The sequence below is a fragment of the Olea europaea genome, chromosome 17 (genome assembly GCF_002742605.1).
Source record: "Olea europaea var. sylvestris chromosome 17, O_europaea_v1, whole genome shotgun sequence".
Taxonomy (NCBI): domain Eukaryota; kingdom Viridiplantae; phylum Streptophyta; class Magnoliopsida; order Lamiales; family Oleaceae; genus Olea; species Olea europaea.
In genome coordinates, this window is record NC_036253.1 from 13,188,900 (window position 1) to 13,202,296 (window position 13,397).

Consider the following 13,397-nt stretch of genomic DNA (forward strand, 5'->3'; position numbering starts at 1 on the left):
AGCAAAAGTAGGGGCAGATCCATAGATGGAAGGAAGCCTACTTACAAGTGCTACTATTATGGTATGGAAGGCTACTTGAAAAATAATTGCAAAAAATTGCTACGAGAGCAAGGCCAGAACAATTCGCCGTCGAAAAATAAGGAAGGCTGAGACACTAGTCACTATTTCTGGGGAGGTGGCTATCTGCTCCATCCATGAGAAGACATGTCTTCATGTCTCAAATCAAGATATTAAGTGGGTAATAGACACTGCATCATCTTACCACGCCACTCCACGTAGAGATTTCTTCACAACATACAAAGTTGGCTACTTTGGTGTAGTAAAGATGGGAAATACCAGTTCTTCTAAGATCGTGGGAATTGGTGATGTCCAGATACAAACGAACCTTGGGTGTAAAATAACCTTGAAGGATGTTCGACATGTACCTGATCTTCGGTTAAATCTACTTTTGGGGATAGTCCCTGACAAACAGGGCTATGTCAATCACTTTAGTAATGACACATGGAAAATGATGAAAGGCTCCATGGTTGTCGCTCGAGGACATATATGTGGCACTTTATACAAGACTCATGTGAAAAGGCATATGAATAGCCTCAATGTAGTAGAACGTGCGGCTTCTCAAAATTTATGGCACCAGAGATTTGGCCACATGAGTGAGAAGGGGTTGTCTACTTTGACAAAGAAGGAGCTAATCACGGTTGTCAAGGAAGCTGTGCTAGACCCTTGCAATCACTGTCTATTTGAGAAGCAACATAGTCTCCTTCAATTTCTCTTCGACAAGATGATCATAGTTGCTTAGTCTGGTACACTCTGATGTTTGTGGTCCCTTGGAGGTTGAATTACTAGGCGATAACGAATATTTTCTACCATTCATTGATGATGCTCTCGAAAGATGTGGGTATATTTCTTGAAGACAAAGGACCAAGTGGTATATTTCTTGAAGACAAAGGACCAAGTTTTGGATTACTTCAAATTGTTTCATGCTATGGTAGAGCGTGAAATAGGAAAGAAGCTGAAGTGTCTCTGCACAGGTAATGGAGGCGAGTACTTTTCCAAAGAGTTTGATGCCTATTGTAAGAGATACGGTATTCGACATGAGAAGACGGTCTCACGCACCCGACAACATAATGGAGTTGTCGAGAGGACGTATCGGACGATCATGGAAAAGGTTTGAAGCATGATATGTATGGCTAAGCTGCCAAAGCCATTTTGGGAGAAGCTGTTCGAACCGCCTACTACCTGATCAATAGATCACCATCAGTACCATTCAATTTTGAAATTCTAGAGAAAGTATGGTCCGATAAATATCCCTCATACTCTTACCTGAGAGTATTTGGCTGTTTAGCCTTTGCACATGTATCTACTCTATGTATCTTTATAGTTTATGGAGATGAGGAATTTGGATATAGATTATGGGATCCAAAGATAAAGAAGGTCATCAGAAGCAGGGACGTAGTGTTTCATGAAAACCAGACACTGAAAAGCTCACAATATCTCCTAATTCCAATTTTGGTGCCCAGAATATTATTCCAGATCCAGCACCAATACAATTCACCATAGATAATGACGATGTGCATGAAGGAATGCTGGAAGCAGAACAGGAGGATGAAGAAGAGGATATTGACTATGGGGAGTCACAATCCTCTTTACCAGAAATTGTCGGACCATCACATCAACCAGATGATGATGCACCTCTTGAAATCAACGATCCATAGGTAAGAAGATCTGAACAAGAACGGATTCCATCAACGAAATATCCAGAATCAGAGTATCTTTTGCTCATTGACGAAAGAGAGTCGGAGAGCTTTCAGGAAGCACAAACTCATGTGGACAAAGACAAGTGGATACAAGCAACGTAGAATGAGATGGAGTCACTACAGAAGAATCAAGCATATGAGTTAGTTGAGCTTTCGAAGGGAAAGAAGACATTAATGAATAAATGGGTTTTCAAGCTCAAGAAAGATGGCAGCGGAAAGGTGGTAAAACATAAAGCCCGTTTGGTAGTCAAAAGATTTCTTCAGAAGAAGGGAATTGAGTTTGACGAGATTTTTTCACCTGTTGTAAAAATGGCCTCAATTTGAGTTATCTTTAGATTAGTAGCCAGTCTGAATCTAGAGCTTGAATAGATGGATGCCAAAACAGCACTTCTTCATGGTGATTTATATGAAGAAATTTATATGGAACAACCAGAAGGTTTTGAAGTTTTAGGAAAAGAAAACTTCGTTTGCAACCTGAAGAAGAGCTTGTATGGTCTTAAGCAAGCACCCAGGCAGTGGTACAAAAAGTTTAACTCTTTCATGGTGAGTCAAGGCTATAAAAGAACAGTTGCAGATCAGTGCGTTTCTATTCAACACTTTTCGGATGACAATTTAGTTGCTCTTCTACTGTATATAGACGACATACTGATCGTTGGACAAGATGCAATAAAAATCAGGCAACTGAAGAAGGAACTCTCCAAGTCCTTTGACATGAAGGACTTAGGCCCAGCTCAACAGATTTTAGGAATGCACATAACTTGAGATATGAAGAATAAAAGGTTGTGGCTATCTCAGGAAAAGTATGTTAATGAGTGATCAAGAGATTCAACATGCATAAAGCCAAACCTCTCAGCATTCCATTGACCAATCACTTCAAGTCGAGCAAAAATTCATGCCCCTCATCCAAGAAAGAGGTAGAGGAGATGTCATCGGTACCTTATTCTTCAGCAGTTGGAAGCCTGATATACGTCATAGTATGCACAAGACCAGACATTGCTCATGCAGTGGGCATGGTGAGTCATTTTCTCTCTAATCCTGGAAGAGAGCACTGGAAGGCAGTCAAGTGGATTCTTAGGTACCTCAAAGGTACATCAAAGATATGTCTGTGCTACGGGGGAGCTAATCCAATCTTAGAAGGTTATATAGATTCAGATATGGCGGGAGATCTTAACAGTAGAAAATCTACTTCAGGATTTCTCTACACTTTTGCAGGGGGAGCTGTTTCATGGCAGTTAAGACTACAAAAGTGTGTTGTTTTATCTACAACAGAAGCAGAATATATTGCAGCAACAGAAGCTGGTAAAGAAATGTTGTGGTTAAATCAATTTCTCCAAGAACTAGGGATCAAGCAAAATGATTATAAAATACATTGTGACAGTCAAAGTGCTCTAGATTTAAGTAAGAATTCAATGTACCATTCTCGGACAAAGCACATCGACATCCGCTATCATTGGATAAGAGAAGTGATGGATCAACAACTGTTGAAATTAGTGAATATTTACACAAATGAGAATCTAGCAGATATGTTAACAAAGGTGGTTTCAAGAGAAAAGTTAGAGCTATGCAGAGACATAGTTGGGATGATTGTTAAATAACAATTGATTTAAATGCGACTGAAGGGGGAGAATTGATAAGTCCACCCACATTCTGGCTGGTTTTTTTAATTAGTTTCTTCCTTTTGAAGTCATTGAAAATCAGCAACAATTTGTTACCATCAACGGCAAATCAATTGTTGTTGAAGTGCGTTAAAAATCATTACTGCAGGATACATGATAAAACAAATTGAGTTATGATATTAGCCCCCTCTCACGTGCAAACTTTTGCCATTTACTAATCAAATTATTTCAAATGTGTATATATATAGCTCCATTGCTCATGCCCCCACCCGAGAGTCACGAGCTTACGATCGTGTTTGAGGAGCTCATTACAAGTTCTGCATCCAATATTTTTGTTCCAACGGTGTGATGGAGAATGGATGCGAGCAAGAGGCTTTCATTTTTTTTTAAGGAAAAAAATAGGAAATACCATATACAACTCGATAAGCTTTTTAGTTTCCACACACAAACACATATGCACCTAAATAGGTCATTTTGCACGTTGAACTCGTCATTAAGATTGAAATACATAATGACCCAAGCAATGCTTTTATTTTAATTACCTATTTGTCATGATTGCTCTTATCGAGATATGAAAATTGAAAGGGCTGGAATCCTCCCATTTTTCATCTCTCTTAACTAATCTTTTGAATCTTATAATCCTGTGTCAAGAAAAGGATAGCTTGGATAGTAATTTTTTTTTTTTTTTTTTTTTTAATGTTGAGGAGTGGAAACAAGCATAATAAATACATGTTCCAACTACTTATATTCACTAAATACTCTTTAATATAAAACAATTCTAGATAGTGGATTATTCTAAATATCGACTCATAACTCACTCAATGACAATATGTAAACAAGTCCAAAATATAAGACAAACAATTAATTGGCCCACAAAATGCACTTCTTGGACCGATTGTAGCAACACAAAATATCTTCAAATTACAATATTAATTGGCTAAAATCAAGTTCATTTCACAACATGCACCTTCGAACGAACATAAGATATGATCAAATTACAATATGCATAGAAAACTTGAATCTTGAAATATGAGATAAACAGTTTGAAATAGTAATAATGGTTACAGTTGTATTATTATTATTATTATTATTATGAAGATATAATGATTAACCTTGTGCCCTTGATCACATAAGAAATTGCAACTTTGAGCATCATGACAATATCAAACGCATGATATCCCCAGAAAACTTGAATGATTTCTCAGTTTCATCCAGGCAATGATTCTTCTCTTCCTCTGTCCATGTCTGCAAAATTCCCACATCAAAGTTAAATCCCATATCATAAAATTATACTACCAAAATGGTTTATAGTTAAAAAGATTAATCAATAAATTCAGAAAAGTAAGGGCAATAAACAAATTACTTCAGCAACCCGGTTTAGCTTTTCCCGAACGTTTTGCAAGAGTTGGGACAGGTCTCCATCCCATTTATAGAACTCCAACTCTTGGTTGTTAAGAATCGTTTTTGCTACCTGATGGAAAATATGCCATAATTTGAGTATAAGAAGTTAGATCATTTTTACTAAATAACTAATTAAAACTGCAAATATTTACATAATTTTGAATATAGTTCACACAAATAAGCTTAATGAATACGAATAAATTGAAGTTCATTTTCTAAAACAGATATTCTTTACCTTCGTCCCCATCAGTCTGCCACCAGCTGCATGGCCAAAGTATCTAGTGTAGAAGTGGCAAATTAATGCTTGAGGATCCTTTCTGGATAGCTCTTCCATATACTGGGCATAGCTAACGCCTAGAGAAGATGGTTGTGGGATGGCATGACCTTGCAATTTAAACCATTCCAAATCTTTTGTAAGACCTTTTGTCCTCTCCAGTCCCGTGTTCTTTAACTCTGCATCTGTACGAGAAACAACAAAACGAGTAAGAACTTCACACTACAGTAACACTCAAATTATCAGGTCATATTGACAGGATTACATGTGAGATTAATTTAATTTTCATGGTCTCAAACATTGGGAAATATTAAAGTGGTTGCTTAGGTATTTGAAGAGTACTTTTGATGTAGGGTTAGCTTATAAATTTGGTAATGAGAGTGTGAAATTTAGCTCTCGTTTGGTGGTCTTTAATTTGAAAAAAATCATGTTTTGAATATAATTTTTTGAAGAATGTGTGGTTAAAATGTAGAGAAATTTTTTGGATTTACGTGTAGAGCATTTTGTTGTGTGAATGTTGTTGAAAATGAGTATGAGAAATAAATTTAAGAAACGTAAGCTAAATTAATACCACCAAATAGGGGCTTAAAGATTTCATAGATGCTGACTATAGTAGAGATAGAGATAATAGGAAATCTATTTCCTTGTGTGTTTACTCTGTGACTCTTACATGAGTTGGAAATTTTAACCCCAACATTTTGTTGCTCTATCCATTATTGAAGCCGAGTATATTGCTACCACAGAAGTTATTAAAGAAGCTCCATGGATTAGATATTTACTTAATGAACTAGGTGTTTTAAGTGATAATGTGATTGTATATTTGATAATCAATCTACTGTTTAGTTGTGGAAAAAATCCATTTTTTGTAAATGCACTAAACATATTGATGTTAGTCTGCAATTTTTTAGAGATGTGGCATCTCAAGAGTTGATGAAACTTGAGAAAGTGCATTCAAATTATGACCCTGTAGCTATGGGCACTAAGGTACTCCCCTGGTAAAGACTAGAAGCTATCTAACATTTCTAAACATTGGTAAATATAAGTGATGTTTAATTTTTGTTTGAAATCACATTGTTAGAGTACTAAACTTGTTTTGTTTCTTTTTACATGAGGTGTATTTGGCATAATATGGAGGTTTGTCAGAGATTTGATACCAAATAAACCTGGGATAATGATGATAAATTGTGTCAAATTAATTCATAGGCCTTGATCCCATTATTTAATATTACATATCGATTGACCCAATGTTATAGTTGGTGGTCCATGGATCCAAGATAGACTAAGAATCTCACGTTTGGTAATGAGGGATGATTAGGTCTTGACCTGTTTATATTTACTTGGCCCATATTTTGACCCACCCTAAATTACTAGGGTTTTAAACATTACAATTCAAAACTCAATGCTAAAGTTTCATTATTCAGAAATTAGGTATTGATTTAATAATTTAAATATTAAATATTTCATCCAAATTCAATTTCAACCCTAATTCCTTTCTCTCTCTACCATCTATCTTCTTTCTCTTTTCTCTACCATAAAACACCACCGTCACCACCGACAGCGGCGAAACTCTGAAAGCAACCTCACTGATGACTATTATTTTTGTTCTCTTTCTTCTCCTCTGAAGCAATCTCACTCAATAGCTCCATCGTTCTTCGATCTCCCTGTCGATGGCGTTTACTCACTCTGACGATGACTTATTTTTGTAGCCCGTCAATGTAGCGTCACGATGCTGCTACGAACATAACTTCGCGATGCTGCAGTGCTTGGGGTTGATTGGTGCCCACGTTCGATGGGGTTTGGGGGGTTTTTTTTTCTTTCTTTTCCCGATTTGAGGAGGTTGTGGTAAATTGTAGACATGGGTGGTAGTATCGTGTAGTGGTGATGGCGACGGCGATTTGGGGATTATTTGGTAGAATTGGTTGTTGTGGTCATAAGAAAAGGTTGATTGGAGGTGTAGGTGGCACATTGATTGATGGAGCTGGTGGTTGTGGTCACAAGAAGATGTGTTATGTGGCGGTGGAGATGGTGGTAAGGTTGTGGGTTGTTTATTGTTGGTGTGTTTGGTGGTAGCAATCGTGGTGGTTTCTAACAGCGATGGAGGTGGTGGTTGGAGAGTTGATTGTTGTGGTTTTTGTTAGCAATTAATTGGATTTGGTGGTGATGTCATGCTATTGGTGGCGGTGGCGATGGTAACGAAGTGAGAGTTGTGGCAAGTGGCGGTGGTGGCACTGGAGGTGGTGGTGGTATGTGACCAACTATTTGGTTACTTGTGACCAACTATCTAATTGTGACCTTAAAATTTGATAATTGTGACCAACAAATTTGAAAATATGTAACTGATAGATAAGTTGTGACTTATAATTTTTTCATGTGTGACCAATGAAATAAACTGTGATCTACAAAAAATTTTATTTTTGACATCGAAATAATTTGTGATCAATTAATTTAATAATACTTAACTAAGAAATAAGTTTGCGACCTATAATTATGTACCTGTGACCATTAATGGTATAAATGTGATTAATATTTTTAATTAATAAAATATATTTAATTATTAAATAAAAACCTAATTTTTACATTTAAAACTTTAGACATGAAAATTGAATTGTCCGTACTTAATACCTTAGTTGTGAATTTTTCCCTTCCATTTAAGTGTTGACTTTGTCTACCATGAGCGACATTACATATATTACACACGTCTGCATTTTTTTTCCCCTTCCCCTTGGTTGCTCGACTGTTCCTCTGTGGCTCTTTGTGCTTTCTGCTTCCACTTCCTCTACACCTCTACTCGGCATCTGTCGCCGACCTGAGCGACCTTGGCAGTCCTCGTTTGTGCCTTGGTTTCTCCACTGTTTCGGTCGCTTTCTGTGGCTGCTGGCTGACCGGTTTCTTGGTTGGTTTTATTGCTGATTTTTTCATGATTCTAACGAGATTCTTGTGTCCAATCGCGTGTGATGTTACCTTATTGACTTGGATTGGTTAAATCTTAGCCCCGTTACTCCATTGTTGATCCCGAACGTGGCTTTTCAATTGGAAAGTGTTCTTGCAATTTTCAATAGTTTAATTCGGTTTCTTTGATTTGTTTTAAGGTTTAACTTTGTGTTCGATTATCTCTAACTGTTAGGAATCATTTTACAACAACCAGGTACACCACATCATGATACTCTATGTAAATGAAAAATATTCATCATTATCATCATCAATCTTTTTATTGGAATAGGCCTTGGAAACTGAAACAATACATTGTAAACTTGGTACCATCTAAATCTGTTCCAAAAACTCCTAAAGAATTACTGTCATGCACCATAGTTTGAAATATGCCTTTTCTATTTTCCAACAAGTGTTGAAAAAGGAAGCTGGAATCTCTAACTAAAATTTGCATGTTTGAAGGATATTCTAAAGAAACGAGACGCTATATAGTAAATTAGATATATAAAAATATTGATCGTGATCACACATGTTGACATAGTGGGAGGGTTACAAGAATTCTAGCTATCAACGTATAGTTGGGACAAACCACAATCTTTAAAAGATGTCATTGTCATGGAACAAGAAATGATACCTATATATTTTATCGAAAGACATGTTTGGAAGTTATTTATAATTAGTTTAAATTATACTAAATAGAAATAAGTGGTGAATAAGTAAATAATACTTGTGGATCCCATTACATGTATCGATAAAAAGTAATTTGACTGACTATAAATAAATTATAAACATGTGCCAAATATACGCAAAGTCAAAGATCTTATAACTTGTAAGGGTCAAAACAAGTAGATAACAATGGATCTAGAAGGAAGAGAGAGAGAGAGAGAGAGAGGTGTTAATGGTAAGATTCGAACCTGTTAGAACTAACAATTATGTTAGATGTATATTGATCGTGTCAATTTACCCTTACACTCTCCATTTTGTGACATCATCTAAGCAGGAATGAGAAAGGTTGTCGGGAAAATCAAAGGGGATAATGGTGTCATGTGACAAAGTGTAAAGGAAAGCGTACACAATAATATACATGTGGCATAATTTTAGAACTAAACTAAGGCTGAACAAAAAGACTCAAAAAGAGAGTATCGACTATGAAGATTTTTGCCACCTTCTCTTTGCCAGTTTCCATGCTTACATTAATAAGAAAATTACATTTTATTGCAAGCGCTCTATTATGAAATCTCACATATAGAGGTTAAGTTATTGTTTTGTAGGGATTCAAATTTAGATTGTAATCAAAGTCAAAGTTAACAATTAATTTTAATTACATATTTTATGGGATTTACATCTTTTCAACCATGCATTTCATTAACATTTATCAAATTTTACTAAAAAAATGATTTTAATCTCCTCCAAATAGGGGTGAAGACTATTTCTTAATGATACTATAGAAAATAATTAAATAATGGTATGCAATCTATATATATATGTGGGAAAATGTGCTATGCGTGCATTTACAGTCGTTCATTGAAGTGGATCTGACATTAATGACTCATTTATTATGGATATTTATTATATTGTAAGTCTGAATAGCACATGCTCATTAGATCCCATTTTAGTGATTGTAAATTTAAATGACTAGAAAAATTAATGAGGAAAAATTCATGTTATGTTCCGTAACCTTTCAATTAGTATACATGGTATTGGGCACCCATACCTTCAAAAGTGAGGTATGATTCTCCAAGTTAGTAAATACGTGAATTTGAATCCTATAAATACCGCATTAATTATTGACGGTCTTCATCATGTGGGATCCAAATTCACAGATTAGGTAGTTTTGGGAATTAGAATCTCACTTTTGGAGGTTGATGATCGAAAGCCGCGTTATTTAAAAGGTTAAATAGTCTAATTCTAACTTTTCCTATTAAATATTGGTAGACAAACTTGGATTGTGCTTTTTTCTAATTAAAGTTGATGGATATATTAAGGTTCTGTTTGGGAGCGATTTTTTCTCCCAAAAAATTAATTTTTTGACCGTTATTTTACTATTCCAGCCGTCATATTTGATTTCTTCTCTCACAGGTGGACCGCACTTTTCTCCTAACGGTCAAAAAATCAATTCTTAAAATCACTCCCAAACAAGCTCTAAAAGAATTTTATTATCAAATAGGAGTTCAGCAAAAGATATCTAGACTATATTACCCACTAATTTAACTCACAATGCTAAGAATTTCCAGATAGGGTTTTATTTATTTTATTTTATTTTATTATTATTATTTTAAAAACAAGTGATGGGATACAATAAAAACATCTCCACTTAGATTTAACAATTAAAAAAACAATGAAAATATAGAATAGTATAGAAGGATTCATGTTGTTGATGTCAAGTCTACTGTAAAAAAGATTTAGTTTGTTGATGTTGTAATAGAAAATAAGCAATTAATAGTCTTATACTGAAAAGAAATGCTGTAAAAAATAAATAAAACAAACTCACATTCAGAAAAAGTGGCCTTGTCCATGATTTTCTCCATGGTGTCATAAACCAACCTACTATCCACCAAGAACTTCAAGTAACCCTCAAGAGTAGGCTCCCATTCGCCCATAGGCAGACCCACAGTTTCCTTCGATTCTCCTTCTTTAGCCTGCTCCCTTGTGTGCAATTTCATTGCAGCAAGTCTCATCTCATCCACAAACCCCTTAGCCTCTCTAGGATACCTCTTTTTCGACTTCTGAGCATCTCCTGTAGCTGAAACCACCACCATTTTAGGTTTCGTCTCAGTAAACCTTGAGATGGGCATCGGCAAAAACTGGGCATTAGGCTTATTCAAGATTGTGAATTGAGGTTTCATGAATAGAGGTAATCGGTAATGTGAAATGATTGTTACGGAAGCCATCACAAGAATGAGTTCAAACTTCAAATGTGTATTAAGATATAGCAAGTGATATAGACTTAAGCTTAATGTTGAGTCCAAAAAAGATAAGAGCAATGAATGTTTATATAGTTTTTGTAGATTTTAGGAATATTTTCCTTTTTTTACTGGTGGATTGGAGTATACAAGTCGATTTGCATACCTTTCTCAAGTATTTTGAAAGGAAAATTGCATTTTTTGTCCTAAACCTTTACAAAATGTTACGAATTTATTTGCAACTTATTTTTAGCACAATCCATTCACAACCTTTCAGTTACGTAGCAAACCTTTCCTTCCCTCCGTTTTGACCATTAAATAAACAAAAAATAAAGAAAATGAAGAATTTGTCATTTTCTTTAAATAAACAAAAAATAAAGAAAGCACTAAAACAAACAAAAAAAAAAAAAATTGTAAAATGGAGTTACATAACTTTTCGAAAAGTACAAATAAATCAAATTTAAATAGAAGGGAAAATTAATCATTTAATGACCAAAATAGGGTGTAGAACGAGTTTTGCTAACTAAATGAAAGGTTGAAGGTAAATTATGTTAAAAACAGATTGAGGACGAAAGTACAAATTTCCATATGTTGAATAGTTATTCCATGTGAAAATCTTAAATCAATCGTGGGATAGAAATCTTCTCTTTCTATTTATTAGTGTTATTTCTCCGCCAATATTATAAGCATTTGAAAGAGACTCTTAATTTATAAAGTTCACTTTTGTGCATTATTGAGAACATCTTTAAATTTTGAGAGCCAAAATTTTTATTTACTCAAACAATATTCTCTATTTTGGTTATTCATTTTTTTTTTAGAAAAATATTTATTGATTTCTCTTCTTATTTTATTTAACATAATTTTTTTCTCGGTTAATGGTCAATTAAATTCAATGTGGTTTGAATTGTTTAAGGAATAGAGTATTAAAATATGTGACTTAAATATAATCATTTTACATTAAAAATAAGGAGTGATCACTTGAACCATTGATCAACATCAAATCATATCAACACTAAATAATCAGCATAAGGTCGAGCACTCATTCGATCATCGAACCACAAGGAGATTTAAATGTGTTCTCCCCAAGGGCATGGGGTCACATGGCCCCCCATCTTTGATGCCAATATTTTTTTTTTCCCTCTATATTTTTGTTTCAATTTTTAAAGTCATTATAAAATGTCAGACGAAATTGGAATATTGTATTTTTATTATAATTTTGAAGATTTCTACGTTGTTAATGGCACAAGAATGGTTAAATGTATCAAATTTTACGGCCTATCAAAGTAGGCCATTTCAAACTAGTATTTCGAAAATTTCGATAATATACTAAATTTAAAAAAATTCTCTGACGATCGTACGCTAGTCAAATCCACAAATCGTCTATGTTATCTTGAAGCTTATCTCGAGAACTACGTCATAGGCATATCAAATGGTCCAAACAGATAGCAAAAATAGTTAAAAATGTGTCAAACTTGCGTCTTAAAAAGAGGCGTATAACTCGTATTTTCTTTAAAAATTTTCAATTATTATTATTTTTGCAAGACAAATTTTCAATAGAATTTACATTATGTCATTAGGAAATTTGACATGGGATATGATATAAATTTTTTTCGAAAATTTACAACTGAAAAGTCATACCCATGTAAATTTTTTGACATAAAATTGCATGGGATATATATATATATATATATATATATATATATATATTTGATGTAAAATTTTGAATGAAAAACTCACAACTTTTTTGCAAGTTTGATTGTATCTACCTAATTCAAAATGTCAGCGTCCGCTATAACATATATATACATGGAAATGAACTCTTAAACACCGATACTTAGCTTATATTGAGTACTGATGATATCACCAATTAAATAGTGTGTCATGTCACCGGTACTTAAAAGATCATTCTTATATATATATATATATATATTATCTTAAATTTAAAAATCAAGAAAATACGTTTATGATATCTTGTAGGCCTGGGCAAAAAAACCGTCAAACCACCTAAACCGCCAAACCGAACCGATTCGGTTTGGTTTGGTTCGGTTTAGAGTAGTCAAATGGTTTGGTTTGGTTTTTTGTAGACAAAAATCATGTTGGTTTGATTTGGTTCATGGTTTGAATACCAAAACCGATGGTTAACCGCTCAACCCGCTACAAATTTAAACCATTTTTTTTTCTTTTTGAAAGAAGAAGAAGAAGAAGAAGAAGACGGGTAACTCACAAACAGAGTATGACTGTAGGAATCAAAATAAACATGATAACCAATCCAATCCAAATCCAATAAAATTCCACATTAATTATCAATTTCAATAGTAGTAAAACTAAGGTTTTATTAGCAACTGTAGACTATATTTACGATTCAATCATTCATATCTCCAGAATCATGCAGCATGATGATTAAGAATCATGCAACAAAATGGATATAAGACTTATAATTATTTCATGGAAACTAACTCATAATCAGACTCTCAAGCAATACATTTTATCTTGCTTTCGTTTTCCTTTTCAGGAAGAA

At 34.3% G+C, this 13,397-nt stretch overlaps 1 protein-coding gene across 1 annotated transcript; it reads right to left on the reverse strand.

Moving 5' to 3' along the window:
* Positions 1 to 4,367: 4,367 nt before the first annotated feature.
* On the reverse strand, positions 4,368 to 10,905 carry LOC111412958 (heme oxygenase 1, chloroplastic-like). The gene is made up of 4 exons (XM_023043812.1): positions 10,468 to 10,905; positions 5,010 to 5,233; positions 4,737 to 4,844; positions 4,368 to 4,618 (listed from the first exon to the last, which is right to left on the reverse strand). The coding sequence occupies exons 1-4, from the start codon at positions 10,865 to 10,867 to the stop codon at positions 4,526 to 4,528; spliced, it is 825 nt and encodes a 274-aa protein (XP_022899580.1). The 5' UTR covers positions 10,868 to 10,905; the 3' UTR covers positions 4,368 to 4,525.
* Between the last annotated feature and the right edge of the window lie 2,492 nt (positions 10,906 to 13,397).

Bases quoted from the DNA above. Each gene is read 5' to 3' on its own strand.
- LOC111412958 (XM_023043812.1), bottom strand. From the start codon at position 10,867: ATGGCTTCCGTAACAATCATTTCACATTACCGATTACCTCTATTCATG. The intron at 5,234-10,467 runs GTGAGTTTGTTT...TTTCTCGTACAG, and splicing joins CAAGGCCACTTTTTCTGAAT to ATGCAGAGTTAAAGAACACG. The intron at 4,845-5,009 runs GTAAAGAATATC...ATTTTCCATCAG, and splicing joins GCAGACTGATGGGGACGAAG to GTAGCAAAAACGATTCTTAA.